General features: G+C 38.9%; 1 protein-coding gene across 6 annotated transcripts; it reads left to right on the top strand.

Moving 5' to 3' along the window:
• The first annotated feature begins 14,177 nt into the window (after positions 1-14,177).
• LOC127798261 (uncharacterized) lies at positions 14,178-22,210 on the top strand. 6 transcript variants are annotated; one of them, XM_052331709.1, is made up of 7 exons: positions 14,563-14,711; positions 16,712-16,953; positions 17,058-17,180; positions 17,337-17,453; positions 17,594-17,776; positions 20,831-20,972; positions 21,913-22,210. In XM_052331709.1, exons 2-7 carry the CDS (start codon positions 16,891-16,893, stop codon positions 22,080-22,082), a joined length of 798 nt encoding a protein of 265 aa, XP_052187669.1. In that variant the 5' UTR covers positions 14,563-14,711; positions 16,712-16,890; the 3' UTR covers positions 22,083-22,210. The 6 variants fall into 6 exon arrangements, with proteins under 6 accessions (XP_052187667.1, XP_052187669.1, XP_052187672.1 ...); XM_052331712.1 differs by having other exon boundaries at positions 14,567-14,711; positions 16,668-16,953; positions 17,092-17,180; XM_052331708.1 differs by having other exon boundaries at positions 14,567-14,711; positions 16,668-16,953.
• Positions 22,211-25,352: the final 3,142 nt, after the last annotated feature.

The following is a 25,352-nucleotide window of genomic DNA, read 5'->3' as shown; positions in this document are numbered from 1 at the left end:
TCTGATACGGTCATGAATCAGCTTTAGTATAACTTACATGTTACAAACCTTCGCCTAAAAATATAAATCTAAACTCGAGTTATAATAATAATATGCGGAAGGCTTTCCTGTAGCCAATTCCATCGGTTTTAAGGAGGCAGGATGTCTTGCCATGAGGGTCCACTAGCCACTTCCATCAATTTGCCCGTGGGAGACAAGGTGCGCCATGTATTGCTGCACGACGGGAAAGAAAACCAGAGATGGTTAGCTACAGTGAACTAATTCAACCATCAATGCTTAAGTTCTCAGCATATTCATGTTCAGTTATCAAGACAGCTCCCAAATGCATGAATGCAGATCCGTCATAGGGTTACAAAATATTATTGCAGAATTGCGTTTTAAAACTCCAAAAACAATGCAACTGATAACCAGAAACGACAAATGCAGCAAGCAAAGTGCATAATGAGTGTAAATCCTGGCATCAATTGATTGAAAAATAAATGCTCTGCTCTTTCTTTGCTTCCCAATCTGATGTAATATGTTCTAGGGGAAGATGAAGCGGCAGATGTTATTTCTATGTTTTTTTTTTTATTATTCAGCTTGGCCGAAGGACAGACATGAGGCTTACAGGTTATCCTTAATTACACGGAATTTATGTAATAAAACCAACATAATGGACATTTATCTATGTAAACACTCATCACCTTTAAGCTCAAAATTTGACATGGAAAGTTGAGAAAATCTCCAGTCATATTTTGTCTTTGCGCTCTTTAATATTACAACCTCACTACTTGATTTATGGCCACGTCTTCTAGGAATTTTCAGGCTCAGCAAGAAGGATTTCAAACAGTCAATTTGACATAACTGGAATGCAGTCAGTTCCTTTTCATGAAACTTTGCTCCTCCTTTTTACCTAGTCTATCCACTCGAGTACATCCAGCTTCAACCCCCATAAATAAGCAAAATTATCAAGCCTTAATCCCACTAGGTGGGTTGGCCACATGAATTTAAACTCACCAGTCATCCAATCTTCAACCATATCATATCTCCAATCTCCAATAATAATTAAAAAGCAAGGTGGGTGGGGTCGGGGAGAACTTAGGCATTTGCTGCAGGTCACAGCCAGTCTTACCAACAGTACCTAGGTACGCCTTTGGAATTAAATTATCAACTTCAATGAGTTGTAACAAATATGTACTTCTACATAAGCCTTCATTATCTTCTTATTTGAAGCCCAACCAAGGTTGTTAAAATTGAGATTTTAAGTGAGATTGACAGAGGGTCTATAAAATCGTATCGTAAAATTGAATCATAAAATCGTAAGATTTTAGAGATAATTAAAAATACCCTTTAATTTTTATAAATATGTGTATAATAACATAATTTTGTAGAAAATGAATTAATATCATTTAATAACCTGATTATTTCTTATTATAATTCTAAAGATGATACTTCCAAAATATAGGTCAAAAACTAGCAGGTAGGTATAGGCAATTTAGAGACAAAATATAGGTAATTTAGAGGTAAAATATAGCTTAAAATTCTTTAGAGGATGCTTCCAACGTCTTCCATTAGATTTAGATTGTAATTTTTTCTTAATTTAACATTGATTAAATCAAGTAATATCCCGATTTGGAGTTGGGTGGTCCATTAATTAATTACTTGTTTGTTTTGATTTACTTATGCAATCAATGTTAAATTAATTAAAAATTATAATTTAAATCAACTAAATTGGAACTTATACAATTAATGTTAGATGCTATGTGACATTGGAACTTATGCAATCAATGTTAAATCGAGTTCCAATTTAGAGGCAAAATATAACAATTCATTGCATAAGTTTCCAATATCAGATGCTATGTGACATTGAGACATTGGAAGCATCCTTTAAATTATAACTTAAATCAATGGAGGTCTTTGAATCGTAAAATCGTTTGAAGATCTCTTAAGCGTAAAATCGTAAAATCATATATGTAAAATCGACATATCGGACCAGAAACAAAAAGAAACCAAGAAAATTTAGCCCGCATCCAAGTATGTGGCTAACCTTGGCTGTGTCAGTTAGAAGCTCAGTTCCAGCAGGGTACGATGCATAGAATTGGTCAGCTCTAGAATACCCAGCTCTGGTTCTGCATGTCCAAATTCATAAGAAAAAGGTTGAGACCGACATATGCTTCAGCACAGCACCTGAAGTTAGATAAGTACTCACGTGTTGTTCGTGTAAGCATAGCTTAAGACAGTGACAAAGCAATAAAACCCAGCATAGGATAACATTCTCCTGAACTTTTGAATCTTCAATACCTCCTTACAGCCATCATATAACCTCATGATTGGTCATCAGATGGTGTACCTATGCATTTATATTCCTGAAAATCGAATACATCTCTGTTGAGACATTGAACCAAACATCTAGTGCTTTAAAGTTTAAGGAATTACCTATAGCTACTGCAAAGAGACCTTACATGAAGGAATAATAAAAATTTATGAATTACAATTTACAAGTTTTAATTTTTCAACATTTTGCAAAATGTGTCCTGTGTTTACATGATACTTATGCAAGTGCAGACAAAAGCCTCCAGGGCCGGATCAAGAAATTAACCGCCGGGGGTGGGGTCCCACCTCCACTTCCATGGGGCCCACACCCACCCCTCAGAAATTGCCGCAACGAGCGACCAAGGGCGAACAAATCAAGCATAAACAGGTAAAAAAAATATGGGCGAAAAGCATAAAAATCGCAAGCATAACCAGTAATATCTAGATTTAGCTTCCAGTCAAGAGAATAAAAAAAGAGAAAACATACCAGTTGTACAAATCCGGGCTCAGATGAAGCAGATCTGGGTGTTAGCCGCACTGCCGCAGCGAGCAACAGCAAGAGAGCTAGCGAGCAACAGCGAGAGCGAGTGAGAGGCAGTGAGCCAGAGCGAGCGAGTGACGGAGCGAGAGCAAGGGAGGGAGAAGGGTTTGCAGAAGGGCAAGGGGGAAGGGCTTGGCGGTTTGCAGAGGCCAAAGGCCAAAAAATTTTTTTGTCACTAGTATTGAATTTGAACCCGAATAGAACACAACACCAAAGATTGAACCAAAGTGTCCCAATGGCAATGCAGAGAGGCAAGCGACCCAGTCACCCAGCGAGAGCAAGTGTTAGAGAGCCAGAGCCAGTAACCATAGATGTGACCTCCCCAGCTACCGACTGAGAGGCGAGGGCGAGCCGCGAGCAAGTAAGCGTCAAGCGAGAGGCGAGGGCGAGCCGCGAGAGGCGAGGGCGACAACGAGGGCGAGCCGCGAGGCAGCGAACAAGAGCGAGGATGAGGATGAGGGCGAGGGCGAGAGAGCCAGAAAGAGAGTAGGGTTTGCAGAAGGGAGAAGGGTTTCCAGAAGACGTTGATTGGGGGTGGGCTTTTGAAAAAATTTATGGGCCCCCAAAAATGACAAAAATTATGGGTGAGACAACCGTTTGATATTTTTATTTTTAGTTGATTTGTTATTATAAAATTAAATATAATTATTTATGATTAATTGGAGTATTATGATCATTTTTTCTAGAATTTAAATTTAATTTTTTATTAAAAACAATGTCAAAGGAGATTCTTGATTAAAAATAAAACCATAAAAAATTTAAATATCTAAAATTACAAATTTTAAAGGAATTTAATAAATTTGGGCACTGTAATAATTTTGTTCATGTAAATCTAATTTTTTGATCAAAAAATAATGTCAACAAAAAATTACCTGTTAAAAATAAAACTATAAGATAGTTAAATGTCTTAAATAACTCCAAATAAATAGATTAAAATCTATTAAATTCCTATGCATTATCATCAAAAGAGAAACATGTTTAATTATCATCAAAATCATAATACCTATGCATTTTTTTTTCTTTTTAAGGCTATTTTAAAACTTTGAACTAACACTTTGAGAGCCATCAAAATCATATATTGTTCAAAATAATTTAAGTAGTTTATGCTCAAGATTCAAACAATATTTAATTTTTTTTATAAAAATAACAAAATATCATCAAAATCAAGCCAACATGCTTTTATTCCTTCTGTTGGTTTCTTATACAATCTAAGTCTCACCCAAACCACAAGAACAAGTGTAAAATCACAAAAGATAAACCATAAATGTAAAGAGAGTAAGAACACAAGATTTACGTGTTCAGATTCATAAAGAGAATCCTACTTACGGCAGAGGCTTCGTCTCTAGTCAATCCACTAAAGATTTTATCGATTACAATAAATTACATTGACTTATAACAAGAATCAAGAAATACAGTATTGCAAAGAAAAATAGAAGAACTAAAACAAGTATAAATTATTCAAACACCAATAACTACATGTACAAACCATATCTTCACCACAATCCCTCACATCTCAAGCGTATTTACAATAGAAATTACGTAATACAAGTAGATCTTACCAATAACAAGCCGATCAATCAAAGAAAGGGATTCACGGGAGTGTCTTTCTTCATACGTCGAAAGTATGATTTTCAAAAAGAGAAATGAATAATCTATCGATTAGAGCATCACAAAGCCCTTATATAACAGCGAAAAACCAAACTGAGCTAAAAATACATGCATGGGCCATACTTGGAGTTAGCTCAATTAGAGATCCGCATTAATAATAGATTTTGACCCACAATATTTGTAAGCACCCCCGCCCGGATATCCTAACCACCCGGTCTATCCGAACGAGTGCGCTCACAGAAGGGAAGAGGAATAGACAAAAGACAGAAATGCCCTGGCATGCATAAATAAGAAATTTAACAGCGGAAGCAAAACGGTAAACATGCATGCCCACAAGCACCCCGCTGATACAGCGGTCATGAAGTATATAAAAATACATACAGACCCTGTGCCAACAATAGGAGGTACAAATGACAACCTGGCACAGTCAAAAATAAAAGACAGCGACTCTAGCAAAACATCAGAGATGACGGGGGCAGCTAACTATACACCTTACCAACACGGCCGGCTGCTAAATGGAACGATCCTCGCCCTCGGCCTTTGCTTACCCTTACCTGGAATGATGGAAAGCAAGGTGAGTCGCAAGACTCAGCAAGTTTATAAGAAATGAAAGGCTATAAATAAAAGAAGAGACCATCCCAAACACAGCCCCACAAGTACACACAAGTCATGAGACGCTACAACACAACAGTGCAGTATAGTGAAAGCACATACCGGTCCTTGGGGCCCACACAAGACACCTGGCACCCAAGTCCCATACCAACCTGCCGCTGCCCTGGAAGGCAACAATATCCTCAACAAACCTGTGCGCACTGTCCCGGGGCGGTACTCCCGTCACCCGTATCCACGTCGGTACTCCCGACAACCGAGCCATAGGCTCCCTCGGAACGGTACTCCCGTCCGAGAACTAAATACTATCAGTAGCCATGCAATGCACATAAAATGCAATGGCGTAGTGAGCATCAACGTGATACCAGGCGCCCATACATCCAAGCATCAGGCCATGCTCCGCCCATATAGTAAGCCACACACGATGCATATGCCCGTGCTGGATGCATCATAATCAAGCTAAAATGCCCGTGACCAAGCATAACCAAATCATGTTAATCCCAACATGCAGCCCGTACCCATGTGCACATTAAGCCATGCAACGAGAATAAAATATAAGCAGGCATGCTATAATCACATAACGGCTAAGCAAGTTAGCAGTGCCTGGCTCCGGTCAACGGTCAGTGGGTAGGAGAGACTCGCCGGCGGCCTAAGGTAGTCCGTACGACAGTCACTCCGTCACCGAACCATCGATCCTAGCCCCCACTGCACAACCGCTCCAGCCAGAAAATGACCAAAAATCCAATTAATACCCGAACCGCTAAGAACCTAGCCCCGGGTGAGTACGGCATCATTCCCAACAGGCAGGGGGGTGGCACAAACCCCCGCAGGCAACCAACGAATAAAACCCACGAGATCCATTTAATAAATTAAATCTTAAACTAACCGTTCAAAAACTTCATAATTAATTAATGGCCGAAACAAACGAAGGGAGGCCCAATAAATCGCCAACGACAGAAACGACGAGATAGGTAAGAAGAACTTGCCTTATCAGAGATATCCTTAGGCTCGTTGGGTCCAAAAGTAGTAAAAATTATACAAACTGCAATATCCCAATTATTTGCCAAAATTAATAAAATTGGACGCAAAACGAAATTCTGACCGTACAGAATATTAATTACTAACTGCTCTACATACCTGGATAATTAAATCAGGGATTAAACGGAGTTTAATCCAATTTTTGAAGCCCCAAAATCTCAGAAATTTCTCTCGCGCACGCTGCTGCTCTTTTCTGTAATTCCTTACTGTTCGCATGCAAAAAGAACGCCCGAAATCGGGCTTAAATCGGCCAAAAACGAGCGGCTGAGGCGCGGCCACGTGGCAGCGCGCGGGCCAGCCACTGGGAGCCACCGCCATTGACGAAACGACGTCGTTTTTGGACGCCTGGCTGAATTAAAATTGGCCGAATTTCACTGCCTCGCGCCTGCTCGCCCGCGGATTCGATCCCGCGCCCGCTGCCTGGCCGCCTCGCGCGCGAACCGCCCGCGCCCACGCTCGCATCTAACCTATATATGTTTTAAGTTATATTTAATGTGACTTTTGGCCTCTTCCGCGATTCACGCCAGCACCCCTAAACTTCCATTAATCACACAATCACCCACTTAATTAATTACATTAACTCTCGAAATTTCTGAAAATCCCATTATTGAATTTCTTTTAATTTTCCTATAATTCCAGAAATTCCTAAAACAAATTAATTAATTATTTTAATTTCTTATTTCCTTAAAATCACATAAGTAAATTTTATTAAATCACAACAAATTATTTTAATATTTCTTTTAATTTAAATTACCCCAAAATTAAATTAAATTGGCATTTACGGGGCGTTACAAATCCTCCCCCCCTTAAAAGAATTTCGTCCCCGAAATTCGTACCTGGCTAGGCAAACAACTGAGGATGAAGTCGCCTCATGTCCTCCTCTAGCTCCCAAGTAGCCTCCTCAGGGGTATGCCGCTGCCACTGGACCTTCACATAGGGAATCGTGCGGCTACGAAGCACTTTTTCTTTCCGATCCACGATACTGGTAGGCAACTCGATGTACGACGCGTCCTCTTGCACCACGAGCGGATGATAATCAATGACATGCCCGGGATCTGCCACGTACTTGCGGAGCATAGAAACATGAAAGACATCATGTACATGGGCTAACTGAGGGGGTAAAGCTAACCGGTATGCCAACGATCCGACTCGCTCCAATATCTCGAACGGTCCCACATAGCGAGGACTCAACTTGCCAGATACTCCGAAGCGTCGAACACCCCTCATCGGCATAACTCGAAGGAAAACATGATCACCCACATCAAACTCCAAATCTCGGCGTCGTCTATCAGCATAACTCTTCTGACGGCCTCTGGTGCTCAGCCTTAACCTGCTGGCACACTAAACATCGCGATACAAATTCTGCTACGCTCCTCTTCATGCCGCTCCACCAATACTGACGCCGTAAGCCCTGATACATCTTCGTCGCTCCAGGATGGATAGTATAGGGAGAACGATGAGCTTCCTCTAGGATCCTCTGCCTGATATCACTGTCACTCGGCACACAGATCCGTCCACGAAACAATAGCAAACTATCGTCCCTCTGACTGTACCCCAATGACCCAAATCTCTCCATATCAGCCATAATCTCGCCAAGCTCCACATCCTGTCGCTGTCGATCGCGAATCTGACCCTCCAGATCCGAATGGATACTCATGGCAGCGCAATAAAGTGTAGGATTGTCTGGTGCCACAGAAATAGTAAGATCGCTCATCTGCTCCAGTAAGAACCACTCCTGCACCATCATAGCTGCAACTGATGCTCCACGGCGACTCAGTGCATCTGCTACCACATTGGCTTTACCTGGGTGATAGAGGATCTCGCAATCATAGTCCTTAAGCAGCTCCAACCAACGTCGTTGTCTCATATTAAGTTCCTTTTGAGAAAATAAATACTTGAGACTCTTGTGATCTGTATATATCTGGACTCTCTCACCATAAAGATAATGCCTCCAAATTTTCAAGGCAAACACGACAGCCGCCAACTCCAGATCATGTGTGGGATAATTCTCTTCATGCCTCTTCAACTGTCTGGATGCATAAGCATTCACTCGGCCGTCCTGCATCAAAACACATCCCAATCCTGCATACGAGGCATCACTGTAAACAGTAAATAACTCACCACACCTGGGTATCGTCAGTACTGGCGCCGAAGTCAAACGCCGCTTCAACTCCTGGAATGATCTCTCGCAAGACTCATCCCAAATAAATCTGGTGCCCTTCCTTGTCAGCTTCGTCAGGGGAGATGCAAGCCGTGCAAAACCCTCTATGAATCGTCGATAATATCCGGCAAGGCCAAGAAAACTCCGAATCTCTGTCACTGTCATCGGTCTCGGCCAATCCATCACGGCTCTAGTCTTTTCTGGGTCTACTGAGATACCCTCTCCTGAGACCACGTGTCCCAAGAATACCACTCGGGTCTGCCAAAACTCACATTTCGAAAACTTGGCATATAACTGCTCCTCTCTGAGCTTCTGCAGAACCACGCTCAGATGCGCCTCGTGTGTCTCAGGGCTCGGTGAGTAAATTAGGATGTCGTCAATGAAAACTATGACAAAAGAATCCAAATATTCCTTGAATACCCTATTCATCAGATCCATAAATACTGCAGGTGCATTGGTCAGCCCAAACGGCATGACCACAAATTCATAATGGCCGTAACGCGTGCGAAATGCGGTCTTTGCAATATCCTCATCTCTGACTCGCACCTGATGATAACCTGACCGCAAATCTATCTTGGAAAACATCGATGCACCACGCAACTGATCCAGTAAATCATCCACACGGGGTAGGGGGTACTTGTTCTTGATTGTTACCTGATTAAGCTGTCGGTAATCTATACAAAGTCGCATAGACCCGTCCTTCTTGCGCACAAATAATACTGGGGCCCCCCATGGCGATGTGCTCGGCCGAATAAAACCTTTCTCCAAAAGATCTTGCAATTGCACCTTGAGTTCTTTCAGTTCATTGGCAGCCATACGGTAAGGAGTCTTGGAAATAGGCTGCGTACCTGGCATCAGATCGACCGCAAAATCAATCTCTCGGTGCGGTGGTAGTCCCGGCAACTCATCTGGGAACACATCTGGAAAGTCTCGCACCACAGGATAGGCAGCCAACTCCTTCTTCTCCCCCGCTATCACGGTCACGAACGCAAAGTAGGCTTCACACCCACGTCGAATAAGTCTCTCGGCGTGCATAACCGATATCATCGGTGTAGTCACCACTGGCTTCACACCCCGGTATGTAACAACTGGTCTCCCCGGATGCTCAAATGATATTACCTTCCGACGACAATCAACCCGAGCATAGTGCCGAGAGAGCCAATCCATACCCAACAGTAAGTCAAAATCCTGGATCGCCAAAACAACAAGATCCCCCACAAATACCTGGTCGTAAATCCCTATCTCGCAATCCCTGACCATCTCACTCCCCAACAACACCGTCCCTCCCGGTGTTGAAATAGATAAATCATATGGTAAGGGGTTACACGGGATTGGGATCTTATGCAACAAATGGGGTGCTATAAAAGAGTGGGTGGAACATGTATCAAATAGGGCACGTGCGTCATGGCCATAGAGAGTAAGTATACCTTGCACTATATCACTGCTCTCAGCTGCCTCGGTCGCTGACACTGCAAATGCCTGTCCCTGCATCTGAACTCTCTCTGTAGGTCCTGGGCGCTGTGCTGCTGGAAGAGGTAATGGTGCTCCTGCACCCTGCGTCCTAGGTGCAGACTGTCTCTGAACTGGTCTGGGCCCCACACCTCCAGTCCGTGGCCCTCCACTCTGTGCTGGCTGGGTGCACCTGTTCGCTCGGTGGCCCCTCTGTCCACAGCGAAAACAAATAATCTCCTGCCCTGTGGCCGGTGTAGCTGGTGGGGCTGGTGTAGTCGGTCTAGGCGCCTGTGGACAGTCTCTCTTCAAATGCCCCGGCTGACCACAGCGATAACATACATCTCGACGTACCTCCCGACACTGCCCCTGGTGTCTCTGCCCGCACTGCCGGCACTGTGGAAATCCCGAACTCTGGCTGCCTGCATCCCACTTCCTCTTCTTACCGCTGCTCCCTGCACCCTTCAAGACTAACTGCTCTGCTCGGGCCTCCAGTCGATCCCTCTCCACCGCGTGGGCTCGCTGAACAGCCGTAGGAAAGTCAGGGGCCTCAATACCAGCCATGGCATGACGGATCTCTGGTCGTAACCCCCTCTGAAACTTGCTAATTCGACGCGACTCAGGGGTCACTAACTCAGGAGCATAACGAGATAATGCCACGAACTCAGTCTCATACTGCGTAACTGTCTTACTGCCCTGTTGTAACTCAATGAACTCAAACACCTTCTGCTCTCTGATCCAAGCTGGTACATAGGTCTCATTGAACGCCTCGACGAACTGTGCCCATGACGGACCTCCATCGCCATATCTCTGTCTGGTGGTCTCCCACCACCGCTCGACGTCACCTCGTAACAAGAAAGTCCCCAGCCGAACTCTGTGGGCCTCTGCACAGTCTATGGATCTCAAATGCTTCTCCACCGCTAGTAACCAATCCTCAGCCACCGTCGCATCAGCGCCTCCACTAAACTCTGGTGGTCGCAAGGCCATAAAATCTCTAAGCACTGTAGCACCTGAACCGTCCCCTGCTCCCGACGTACCTGAATGCGACGCCTGGGCCGTAGCGGTCCTATCATCATGTCTGCGCTCCTGTCGCAACTGAGATGCTGCCAGTACATCTACAGCTCGTAAAATACCCGCTAATGTCTCCTGCATATCTGGTGGTCCTGGCTGTCTCTGCTCTCCCGCACCTGTAGCCTGAACCTCCGGAGTAGGGACAAGGTGTCCTCTACCTCGTGCCGACGGTCTACCACGACCTCGCCCACGTCGTGCGTCCATGATACCTAGACAACCCAATTTAATTAGAACGCATTTCGAAATAACAGACACGTCCTAACACTCTAACTCTACCTAACAGCCTTGGTGTACAGTTACTTGTCCCCCAATTAGACTTAATGACGCTCTGATACCAACATTGTAAGCACCCCCGCCCGGATATCCTAACCACCCGGTCTATCCGAACGAGTGCGCTCACAGAAGGGAAGAGGAATAGACAAAAGACAGAAATGCCCTGGCATGCATAAATAAGAAATTTAACAGCGGAAGCAAAACGGTAAACATGCATGCCCACAAGCACCCCGCTGATACAGCGGTCATGAAGTATATAAAAATACATACAGACCCTGTGCCAACAATAGGAGGTACAAATGACAACCTGGCACAGTCAAAAATAAAAGACAGCGACTCTAGCAAAACATCAGAGATGACGGGGGCAGCTAACTATACACCTTACCAACACGGCCGGCTGCTAAATGGAACGATCCTCGCCCTCGGCCTTTGCTTACCCTTACCTGGAATGATGGAAAGCAAGGTGAGTCGCAAGACTCAGCAAGTTTATAAGAAATGAAAGGCTATAAATAAAAGAAGAGACCATCCCAAACACAGCCCCACAAGTACACACAAGTCATGAGACGCTACAACACAACAGTGCAGTATAGTGAAAGCACATACCGGTCCTTGGGGCCCACACAAGACACCTGGCACCCAAGTCCCATACCAACCTGCCGCTGCCCTGGAAGGCAACAATATCCTCAACAAACCTGTGCGCACTGTCCCGGGGCGGTACTCCCGTCACCCGTATCCACGTCGGTACTCCCGACAACCGAGCCATAGGCTCCCTCGGAACGGTACTCCCGTCCGAGAACTAAATACTATCAGTAGCCATGCAATGCACATAAAATGCAATGGCGTAGTGAGCATCAACGTGATACCAGGCGCCCATACATCCAAGCATCAGGCCATGCTCCGCCCATATAGTAAGCCACACACGATGCATATGCCCGTGCTGGATGCATCATAATCAAGCTAAAATGCCCGTGACCAAGCATAACCAAATCATGTTAATCCCAACATGCAGCCCGTACCCATGTGCACATCAAGCCATGCAACGAGAATAAAATATAAGCAGGCATGCTATAATCACATAACGGCTAAGCAAGTTAGCAGTGCCTGGCTCCGGTCAACGGTCAGTGGGTAGGAGAGACTCGCCGGCGGCCTAAGGTAGTCCGTACGACAGTCACTCCGTCACCGAACCATCGATCCTAGCCCCCACTGCACAACCGCTCCAGCCAGAAAATGACCAAAAATCCAATTAATACCCGAACCGCTAAGAACCTAGCCCCGGGTGAGTACGGCATCATTCCCAACAGGCAGGGGGGTGGCACAAACCCCCGCAGGCAACCAACGAATAAAACCCACGAGATCCATTTAATAAATTAAATCTTAAACTAACCGTTCAAAAACTTCATAATTAATTAATGGCCGAAACAAACGAAGGGAGGCCCAATAAATCGCCAACGACAGAAACGACGAGATAGGTAAGAAGAACTTGCCTTATCAGAGATATCCTTAGGCTCGTTGGGTCCAAAAGTAGTAAAAATTATACAAACTGCAATATCCCAATTATTTGCCAAAATTAATAAAATTGGACGCAAAACGAAATTCTGACCGTACAGAATATTAATTACTAACTGCTCTACATACCTGGATAATTAAATCAGGGATTAAACGGAGTTTAATCCAATTTTTGAAGCCCCAAAATCTCAGAAATTTCTCTCGCGCACGCTGCTGCTCTTTTCTGTAATTCCTTACTGTTCGCATGCAAAAAGAACGCCCGAAATCGGGCTTAAATCGGCCAAAAACGAGCGGCTGAGGCGCGGCCACGTGGCAGCGCGCGGGCCAGCCACTGGGAGCCACCGCCATTGACGAAACGACGTCGTTTTTGGACGCCTGGCTGAATTAAAATTGGCCGAATTTCACTGCCTCGCGCCTGCTCGCCCGCGGATTCGATCCCGCGCCCGCTGCCTGGCCGCCTCGCGCGCGAACCGCCCGCGCCCACGCTCGCATCTAACCTATATATGTTTTAAGTTATATTTAATGTGACTTTTGGCCTCTTCCGCGATTCACGCCAGCACCCCTAAACTTCCATTAATCACACAATCACCCACTTAATTAATTACATTAACTCTCGAAATTTCTGAAAATCCCATTATTGAATTTCTTTTAATTTTCCTATAATTCCAGAAATTCCTAAAACAAATTAATTAATTATTTTAATTTCTTATTTCCTTAAAATCACATAAGTAAATTTTATTAAATCACAACAAATTATTTTAATATTTCTTTTAATTTAAATTACCCCAAAATTAAATTAAATTGGCATTTACGGGGCGTTACAATATTAATTATCACAATTTATTAAATACAAATTATATATATACATATTTAAATGTAAGTACAATAAAACCCAATTGTATATAAGAAAATGTGCAAATAGAATATACATGGAAAACATAAATGATAAAAATCATTTTAATGCATTTTAAATCATCTTATTTAACACCTTCTTTCATAAGAAAATTCTTAAAACTCCTTTGCTCAAATTTTTATTTTTAATTTTATTACTTTAAAAATAAAATTAAAAAAATGACATTATTTGATTGCTTATTTTCATTTTCAAAAATTTTGAAAATATTTTAAAAAATTGAAACAATAAAAAACGTACTTTAATTTTTGATAATAATCATGATAAAAAATTGTTAAATTATAATTTAGTTATTTTTAAAAAATTTATTAAATTTTGTTCATAAAAAATGATGTAATATACAATAATATAAACTCAAAAAGAACTTAATATTAAAATTAATATAAACCCCTACAATCAAGGTTTATAATAATGCATACCATATTAATTTTTTTTAAAAATTCATACAAAAATAAAAAAAAAATGAATTGAATTAAAAGAAAAATAAAAATTTAATAATTATTATAACAAACATTAAAATATAAAAATTTGCTGCTTGTATTGTATATCTCACAACACAAGATTCTTGTGAACTTTGTAATGCCCATAGCTTGCCAAGTGCCAAGTTACCAACCATCAAGTGGTGAATCGGTACAGTCCTCGCCTCAGCAACGGGAAAACGGTGCCAAGGCGCAGGCGATGGGTGACTGTTAAGAAAATATTCATTAAAAAAAAAAAAAAGGAAAAGAGAAGAAAATGGGGAAAGAAAGATTGACAAATCTATCAGATCATCTCTGACCAGGTGAACAGCGTTGGCGTATAATTTCACCAATGTGTGAACGCTAGGGGATGCTCAACCATGGCTTCACCACAGCCAAGGAGATGGCCATGGAAGCCGGCAGCCGCCTGCTCTCCTATGAAACTCTCAATTTCGTCCACTTCTTCCTCTTCTTCTTTCAATTCATTATCCATCTTAACAGTTCGTTGTACGATCAGCAGACAGCAGCCCCCAATCGCCACATCCTCTGCCGATGCTTCTTCTTCGGTTTGTCAATCTAGTCATAATATGAAGAAGAGAGCAAGCAAATCACTGACATTTGGAGATGATTCAAAGAACGAGTCTTCTGTCGCTGTAAATTGCCCTCGCTCGCGACGGAAGCCGACTTTGAGTTTCAAGTCGTTGCTTGGGAGGCGATCTTTGCGGCGAAGGCCCTTGTTCAACTCCAGGAAAATCAGGAGCATCATTCTGCTCAATGTCACCACCTTTGTTTATGGTAACCTTTCAGTTATTTTCTTTTCGCAATTGCCCTTTTGCTGATTTTTTGCACTGTATTACCACTGTTCGTGTACGATATTAGATTTTCAATTTTTATAACGATTTTCATACCAAGCTGCTTGTTTTCAGCATCTTGGCTGTACATTGAAGGTTTAGGAAAAATGTGAGGTTTTATGATGGTGTTCTGTTCGTTTCATTGTTGTTCTAATTTGGATTTGAGCCGTATCTTGATTAAGAGATTATGAGTGACATAATCTATTGCAGGAAAAACAGGAGTACCAAGTAGTTACCAGACCAGGTCCTTCTGTTGAATTCAGTGTTTGCTAGCCTTTTCTGTGTGATGATGTCCATTTTGTGCTCTCGGCTTATTCATTGTATTGCAGCTTGGGACTGTCTATGGCCTTTACTAGAGCCTACTTCAAAATAGAGATCCACGTGGTTAACCTCACTAAGTTGGGCGTCGAGTTTTCTGAATTGAGTTGTGTGTTTGACAAACTTGTTATAGTTAAATGCTATTCTGTAGGAACTCGAGCTTGGTCTTTTATAAGTTGATGTGCACGAGCCAAATCCAATCTGCAATATATTCAGTAATATGTATGTATGTATATTTGTCATCAGTCCTTCCTTTTCCCTGGAAATGTATGATGGGGTCTCAGGTATTAAGAACTTTGTCAGTTTTTCCAGCGAGATGACATAAATTATCCTAATTTACCAACAAAAGATAAAAACTCCTAGATAAATATGATTACATCAAATCAATTCAAGCATGGTCATCACCTCCCTAATCATAACAGGCTTATTATCACTAATTCCACAAACATTTAGGTTCCCCAAGCCTCCTATCTTGCTCATTAAGGCTGGCTTATTTGATAGGGAGGTTGTAGTTCTACTAAGAGGACCTATTGATTTATCAGTTTACCCCTGCTCATGTGAAAAGGGGTTGTGATTCCATCCAGGTGGGGCATGCTTATATCATTTTCCCAAGGATTATATTAGAAATCCATATTCAGGCAATAGTTTAGCTAGGCTTGCAACCCTTTTGAGCTGAATATAGGGAATGTCTTAAATATGAAATCTAAAATTCCAAAATTGGTCCAGTGGCTTACAGATTCTTCACATTTAGATGATAGAAACCTTGCATCTTGCCCTTTTTTGATATATTAACATTGCACTGACATAAACCATTGCTTTTTATATGAAATTTTCTAAATATCCAACCAGGTAAGAGATAATAACTGGAAACAACATAAAGATTTTATTTTTATTTTCTCTTCCTTCCTGGCCCTACATCACCATTCATATATGTTATATTTTCATTATTCGCATGGTTCCATGAATTTGACAGGAACTGTTGTGGAGATATTTTGCAGGTTTTGTAACTGCTATACCCTTCAAGGTCACATGCATGTCCTCATCTTATTGTTACACCTTGCTAAACCTTAAATATATGAACCAGGCTAAATCATAAGCAAATAAAAAAATTAAAAATGTTCCAGGCTGTTCTGACTGAAATACTTGAAATAATTCTATAACTTCTACTAGGAGTCGCCTTTTTGGTACAGTTGAACATAGAGTAATCATTTTTGTGTGATATCCAAAGGTTTGTGATGTGGTGGGATCATTTGTATTATTACAAGCTCTAGCAGAGTAGAAATTTAGAATGAGTGTGACTTCCTTCCGTCATTTGTTAATTGGCAGTAAGTCGTTCCCCAATTAGATAATCCATCAAATTATACAATTTTTATGTCCAAAAATTACTACATGTGATTCTGGAATTATTACAAATGTTGGTTCCATTCCTTTTTCAACACAAACTAAAAGTTCCATGGATTGGTAAAACCCACTTAGCTAGTAATGCTTGGTATATTCATTGTTGAACATTCAGGCAGAACATTCCTTGTATTTTAGGTATACTGATGTATCATATTGTAAAAATATAATTTGAAATCTGCAGTGCAGGATTCAAGAATTTCTAAGATAGGTATTTGTTCCATGTAGCCAGTAATATTCCAGTTGTCAAAGAGATTGAAGGTATCATGGATCCAGCAGCCTTCACTGTTGTGCGATTTGTCATATCAGTTCTTCCATTTCTTCCATTTGTTTTATGAGCACGAGGTGATGCTCAAACTCGTAATGGTGGGATTGAGTTGGGATTTTGGGTCAGTTTAGGCTATCTAATGCAGGCACTTGGACTGCTTACCTCAGATGCTGGACGTGCATCTTTTATTTCCATGTTCACTGTAAGAGAACTTCTCAAAGTTTCATTTAACTACTCTATTAACTAACAGTGTCTTGGTCATGGGAGTCGGTGGCAAATTTGACTAAGATTAGTTGAATTAATCAGGTAATTGTTGTTCCCTTGCTTGATGGTATGTTAGGGGCAATCGTTCCTGCCCGTACCTGGTTTGGAGCTCTAATGTCCGTCTTAGGAGTTGCAATGCTGGAAGCCAGTGGATCACCTCCAAGTGTAAGTATTTTGTCCGTACCAATTGATCTTCATTGTATTTTGTAGCACAAGCTAATAAGAAAGAACAGTGAGAATTACCAAGGAGTTTAACTTAAAGTAGCTGGTTCCTCTTCATATTAATGTAAGTTATTCATGTCCTCCGTGAACTCATTTCAGGTTGGAGATTTGTTGAACTTTATGAGTGCAGTATTTTTTGGGGTTCATATGCTAAGAACAGAGCATATTTCAAGGAGTACTGAGAGAGAAAATTTCCTAGCACTTCTTGGATATGAGGTTAGTTAGTTAGCCATGTGTAAGCTACCATACCCAATGTTTCATTCATAAACTTCTCCATAAGCCGTGCAGGTTAACATGAAAACAAATGTTCCAGCTAATCAATTTCCCTGCATATGATTAGAAACTATTCCATGCAGGTATCTGTTGTTGCTGTCTTATCAACTTTGTGGTACTTTGTTGGAGATTGGTTTGGTGGCGTCCAGGAAACCAGTTCCTCATCTTGGACATGGGCAATGTTTTGGGACTGGATGACAGCATTTCCATGGATTCCTGCACTTTATACTGGCATGTTTTCAACAGGGTTATGCTTATGGGTAGAGGTAAAAGCTTTTTTTTTTTTTCTACCCTCCGACTTCTAACTTTGAATAAAGATGCATTCTTATCTCCCTGTCCTTTTTGGCGTTTTAGTTTGTTGCTGTTCTTTATAAATCACTAAATGCAATTGACCTATAAAGACCTTCTACAAATATTTGGGTTTCAACATTACGGAGTTATTAGATAAGTGGGCCTATGTGACCATCACATTCGTGGAATGGGGCATTGTGATCTCATCATAGTTGGAAGTTCCCGCCTAATTTTATAAAGGCTGAAATCACAGTGGTTGCCTCATGAGTTCCCACTGTTGCACAGGCGATTTTTTTATTCCTTTTATGGAATTTTTTTGTTTTGTTTTTAATGACCTTTTTTTTGTTAATGTTATACTTTGAATTGTAGGTTCTTGGCATTCTTGGTCTTTTGCAGTGCCTGAACAAAGAACTTGAGATAACGAAACCAGAATAGATTAGAAGATATTTTCCTTGAATGAAAAACCTTTTTAATCTACTAAATGAAAAATCCTTCGGTGGTGCTGCTACATGAAAAGTATGTCTAGTAAACCGAGTTATTAGTTAAGGCAAAAAAAGAAAAATAATCTGAATTTTGTAAAACAAGCAAAGTGTGTCTAGTAAACCGAATTTTCATTCACTTGAGTATGATTGTTTAGTCATTTTATGTTTTTGTGTTTTAGATTTTGTAGTTTTTGTATTTGTTAAAAAAATATTGTGTTTATTTTGATTATCTGGCACTTTATATTAAAATGATTCTTCCGTGCATGATATACACACTTACATATATATATATATATATATATAACACAACCAAGCTTTAATCCCATTCGGTGGTGCTGCTGCATGAATTTTAGCTTGTTAATCACTGTGTTCAGAATTCATGTTGGAAGATTGGATGGTTTTGACATTGGTTGTCATCTACTTCACGCAGCCCTCCTCTTTCATTTGAACATGGGACCATCTTAGTAATACCTTAAATACTAGCAATTGTTAAGGGGATTACTTGATCCATAAGTGGAATATATACTGCCGTGCATAGTGTTGTGACAACTCTTCTGTTGTTAGTGCATGTCCAGCTAGCAGGAGACACATATCCTGCATCTTGTATCTTCCAGCATGGTATTAAGTTCCTGGTGTGGGTGCTTTACAGACATAGGATGAACATGATTTACTGATATAGGAGTTCTCAAAAAGTTGACTATCTGAGTCTGCATACCAAACTTAGGCTTCACAAGAAGAAAGAAAGGAAAAAAGAAAATGCTCACATTCAAAATATTATGTATGTACTTGGAACCACAATTTTGGGTTTGATACGAGGTGTATTCTTTCAGAGAAAATATCTCGTTCTTTACTTTTAGTCTAGAAGACCCTGAGATTTATTTCAAGCACTTTTTACCAAATCACTTGCCACCACAATTACTTTTCCCTAGTGCTTGGAAGACTCCATGACTATCCTAGTTAAGTTACATTTCAACAGTGTTGTTTAACTCTTCTTCCATTATTGAACTTATATATATATATATATATACACGCTTTCTTTCACTTTCCGAAACGCTGGAACCCCATATTTTAATGATTCTAGCCTTTGTAACTAATTGAAATCAGATTTAAAAGTAGAATGGAAGTTCAATATCCCATATTTTTGCTACCCCATGGCCTCCATTAACTAATTGAAATTATACCTAAAACTAGAACCATTTGTTGTTGCATCTTGGTAATTTTAGCACACTATTCTTCTAGGAGTGTTTCTGTTATTGTCATACATCAATAACAGTGCTGCATGTATTCTGAGTTCCACTGTCAACACATGACACTTATAAGGTATGTGTTTGATCTATTTAGTTGAATATACTTCCAAGAAATACATGTTTCTTTTATTTATTTATTGTGGGGGAGGGGGTGGAGAGTTGGGGAATCATGCGCCAATAAATACGTAGTACAATTCATTGTAAAACTATACTAATGCTCTTATTTAGGCATAACAGACAATGTTCTATTTTTCATAGACTATTTCGATGTGAGCAATTGAATTATGTATTTAAGAAAAATATGTAACTAATTTTCCTACCTTCCTCATCCTACACCTATAACTTGGTTTCATGCAACATACATAACTGTTTTCTTCACTTATTATCCCATTTACAGTGACCAATTTATTCCACATGACTGAATTTTGAAATGTTTTTCTATTTTGGCAAATAGAAAACTGAGGAAATTTGTTTTGTTTTTGTCAAGTTAAATCACAGATTTTGAAAAGGACATAGGTGACTTAAGATATATGTTACCTGAATGTGGATTGCTGTAATATGTTAAATGGAATATGTGGTATTCTGGATGTTCCAACACGTGGTATGGAAATATCAACTTTTATACGTTATTGTTAACATCTACAATCCTTTTAATATTATTTTCATTTTAACAATTAAATATTCAATATTAAAAATAATTTCTTATACTATTTATTCAAGTTAATCATATAGGAAGATATTTCTTGGAATATGAATGTCATTTCTTAACTATATTTTTTCAGGAGAGGAGCCCTGCCATCCATAGATTATTGTTTATTATATACGCACTTTTTTTGCTTGTTCAGAAATGATACTATATATGTCCTTTTTCCCCCTAATAAGAAAGCACTTCAATGAGAAAACATTGGACCGAATTATTAGTATCACATAGCTTAATCAACTTGACTGGTAGAAATTAAGATTCCAATCAATGAGCATATTATGATTCTTTTTTCCTTTCAATAAAACCTATTCCCCAGTTTGTTTACAACCATGAAGAGACTATAAATAATACACAAACAAGGGGGGGGGGGGGGGGGGTGTTGATTTTGATATACATTTTTTAATTTTAATGAAATCTGTGGCAACTTGAGTGTTTTGATACGGTGAAATGAACTTTGGCCCAAATGTTGAGTAAACAGAGGGAAATAAGATTGGAGATGTTAAGATGTTACGGCATAATTTTTTGATTAAAATACTCTGTAGATTCTCGTTGGGATGTCTGGCAATGACTGCTAAGATGGATTTGACTGTCTTACAGATGGCTGCTATGCGTGATGTCTCAGCTACCGAAACTGCAATTATTTACGGCCTAGAGCCAGTGTGGGGTGCTGGTTTTGCATGGGTTCTTCTTGATGAAAGGTGGGGCATGACTGGATGGATTGGTGCTGCTCTTGTTCTAGGTAGGATAATATTTATGTTCTTCATTTGGTCTTTATTTTATTTTATTTTAAATTGAATTCATCAAACTTTAACACACATTTGTTGGTGGTCTGATATCTTCAGATTTTTAATGTTTGTTTGCTATGGCCCTCCGATATTGTGCTTATTTTGCTTTAGCTTTTTGTCAGCTTTGTTTACTTGCCCATGCTTTATCAATAAACAGACAAATAGGTGCCATAAAATTTGCAAGACGATATTTTGTGCATACCCAAAGACTATGCTCTCGGAAATACTTTTTTTCAACAAAAAGGAGAATGGAAAGGAAATGAAATTGCTTAATGTACATTTAGTTTAATATGTTTATGAGGATATCTATTTCATTCTTTTTATTCGTCTCTGTCTACAAATCCTAATTCCGAACACATCAGCGATCAACACGTAGAGATGCGCACACATGAAGAGGAATTGTGAACCTGGTAAAAATGTATTAAACACGAGTGCAAATTTCAATTATGTGATTGTTTACCAGAAAGGAAAACACCATAACAAAAAAAAAAAAACAAATTATAGTTGTCTTATATGTCTTTGATAATTAGGCTTAAACTGTGTATGCTTACATGTCACTAAGACATCAAGGAATTGTGAGCCATGCACGGAATGACATCCAGAGGATTTTGCCCACATTATATATCTGTTGTTTATTGAAGGTTGATCCTAATCCAAAGAGTTCACATTTTAATTGCTGATTAATATCCTGGTTATGTTTGTTTGATTTAAGAAATAACCCTATACTAGTATATTTTATGAACTACGATAATAGAATTTGAAGTTTTTTTTACTAGGACTATTAACTTGGAGTTGGAGAAAATAACCGCAACTATTGTTGACTAATGCTGCTGATAATCGATTATGTTAAAAATTGCAAATATCAATTTGTCTTTTTTGCTCTTTGTCCTCTAGGTGGAAGCTTAATCGTGCAGATATTTGGATCATCATCTACAAAGCTACCTAAGGAAGGGAAAGATAGTAGACAAAGGGAAAGGTTGTTAGTTTCAGATAAACTAGGTTGTTTATCTTCTCCAGTTGTTGTCAACTCTAGGAAGAATGCTCCTGATGTATTAAACAAATAAGTCATACCTACTCATGTTTATACTGTATGGTTCTGTTGCTGATACATGTAAGTAATGTGAAATCATATATGGTCCTTCTAATATCTTTACAACTATGCCATCTATTTTAGGTTTTGGTGGTTCAGAAAGTCAGCAATTACTTGGTGTTTGGCTTTCTACATTCTTTCGTAATTTGTATGCATCACTTACACACAAATAGGATAGAGAACATCCTCATTGTATTGGGCAACTAATTAATAGTTCACGACTTAAAAGAGGCGTTTGCTTTTTAGGCTTTTTATTCTATTGGCCTCTGGAGCTGCTTATCGCATCCTATACGGAGACATGTAGGCTTGTCGATTGGTGGCCTTGGGTTGGGGCATTGGTTTCAACCAGCCTGGGTGTGACACCATAATTGCTCTGTTGTTTATTGCCACAGACGTAAGCTTGAGCTTTTGTCGTAATTCAGAAAAGAGCTTAAAGTTATCGAACTTGGAAAAGGAACGAGTAAGACTGGTGGCGGTAATGTTAATGTACCATTGAGGATGGATTTTGCCACATGAGAAGCTAAGCCAAGCCATGATGTGCAGGGGGCCTACGTGTTCACCTGTATTTGTAGTTGACTGATTGTAAGTCCGATCCGGTTTAGCTGCACTTTTGTTTTAAACTACTAGTGTTAAACCGTAACTGTAATCACAATAGATGATTTCGATAATCATTTATGAAAGTTAATTGATTATTATTAAATCATCATATAAATAATATTTTATTAGAAATTATTACTGAAATTTTTAAAAATAACACAGTTAATCTAAGTATATATAATTATTGAAAATTGACATTTTTTATAATGCTCTCCCCCGCTTCTTCAAAATATTGAATAAATAATACTCTTGAAATTTAATTTTTGTAATTATAATAAAACTTTAAAAATATATATATTCTGATTTGAGAAAAGAGCATTTCAAACTTTAGTGATTAAAGAGTAATTAATTAATGGATACTTAAATTGATTACTTAATTACTTTTCATAAACTAATAACTTTACTATAGCCAATAGACTAAAAATAAGTCATTGGTGCATCCCACTTGAAGCACCACACAAGTGACAAAGATGACAAATAAAAATAGTGATTAATAATCCAAAATCCACATATTACTATACGCAGATAAAATTATCATTTAAATAAAAAAAATTAAGGGTAAAACATACTCTAGGTCCTCATGAACAAGATTGATGAATGAAGCATATTAAAAAAATTATTATAGTATATGCAAATAAAATTATCGTTTAACATCTAAAAAAGTTATTGTTGAGCCAACTTGCTCATATTAATTAAATTTTGATGATTAACAAAAATATTTTTATGATATAAATATATTTTCTACTCATGTAAAAAATAAATTTATTTTGAATTAAAGGTGAATTATTTTTAAACATATTTTCTTGTTCTAATCATTTATATCTCAAAAGTTTATATTTAAATTTTCATATCTTGATAAATGTATTCATCTCTTATACAAAAATTAAATTTATTTTGAATTAAAGGTGAATTACTTTTAAACATATTTTCTTGTTTTAATCATTTATGTCTCAAAAACTTAATTTAAATTTTTATATTTTGATATATGTATTTCTTTCTTATGTAAAAAGTAAATTTATTTTGAATTAAAAGAGAATTACTTTTAAACATGTTTCCTTGTTTTAATCATTTATATCTCAAAAGTTTATATTTGAATTTTCAAATCTTGATTTCTCATGCAAAAAAGTAAATTTATTTTAAATTAAGTGTGACTAATCTTTAAACATATTTCCTTGTTTTGTTAATTGATGAGAAGATATAACATAAAATATTTATTTTTGATTAATTAATAGCATTGAAAAATCCATATAAATTTAATGCAAATTTTAGAAGCAAATAACAGTTTTGACAGATTTAATGCAAATTTTATTAATTCCACAAATCTTTAAACAAGAAACTGTGTAAGTCAACTTTGTGCAATGACTATCTTACTTATATATATATATATATATATATATATAAAGATAAAGATTCCTAAATATTTATCTATTATATTCAATAAATTGAATAATTTATTTTTTGATGCAATAGAATCTGCTATATTCAATAAATTGAATGTAAGCAGAGCAATAGCTTAGAAAAAAAAAATAGAACAATTTAGGCAATAAACTATGTGAGTCAATTATATGCAATGACTATCTTATTTTTATATATATATAAATTAGTATTGAAAAATTCATGCATTAATCTTGTATTAAATTAAAAATAGTGATTAATTAATTAATTATTAAAATAAACTATTTATTATACTATATATTTATTTATAAATTATAAATATAAATATAAATTAAAACTTCTAAACATGAGCAAGCATGGGTTTTTCAATACTAATTAAAAATTCTCTTGAAATTTAATTCCTTAAATGATAACAAAACATTGAAAATATAAATTTTAACTTATTATTATTTCACTATGCATTAATTTTATTCCATAGTCTTGAAAATATAATATATTAAATCTTAATTAATATTGAAAAACTCACACATTAGTCTTGTATTAAATTAAAGGTAGTGATTAATTAATTATTAAAGTAAAACTATATAATATATTATATATTTATGTTTAAATTATAAATATAATATAAATTAAACTCTAATCACTACAAGGGAAAGTGGTATTGCCGGCGAAGTTTTCCCGGCGGTTTTATGAACTGTCGGGAAAACATCACCATTACTGGCGGTTTTAAAAACCGCTGGTAAAACGTTAGAATTACCGGCGGTTTTTAGAACCGCCGGTTATGGAGTCAACATGACCGGCGGTTTATAAAACCGCCGGTTATAGAATACACATCTCCGGCGGTTTTATAAAACCGCCGGTGATTTTGACCATAACCGGCGGTTTTTAAACCGCCGGTTATGTTTTCCCTTCACCGGCGGTTATAAAACCGCCGGGGATAGTATCTATATAATCCCCGCGCGCGTCCTTTAACCCCTTCGATTTCTTCCAAAATCCCCCCCTGCAAACCCTAACCGGTTCTCTCCTTCGATCACCCTCGCGCCTCGCTGCCTCCCTCGATCACCCTCGCTCGCCTCGCCTTCCCTCCCTCGCTCGCCTCGCCTCGCCCTCCCTCGCTCTCTCGCTCGCCTCGGCTCGCCCTCCCTCGCTCGCTCGCCTCGGCTCGCCTTCCCTCGCTCACTCTCAGTCGGCCTCGCCCTCCCTCGCTCACTCTCAGTCGCTATCGCTCTCGGCCTCGCCCTCCCTCGCTCAC

This window comes from Diospyros lotus, chromosome 3 (assembly GCF_014633365.1).
Source record: "Diospyros lotus cultivar Yz01 chromosome 3, ASM1463336v1, whole genome shotgun sequence".
In the NCBI taxonomy this organism is placed as follows: Eukaryota; Viridiplantae; Streptophyta; class Magnoliopsida; order Ericales; family Ebenaceae; genus Diospyros; species Diospyros lotus.
Note: the sequence above shows the minus strand (reverse complement) of the source record. Positions and strands in the feature narration are given on the sequence as shown.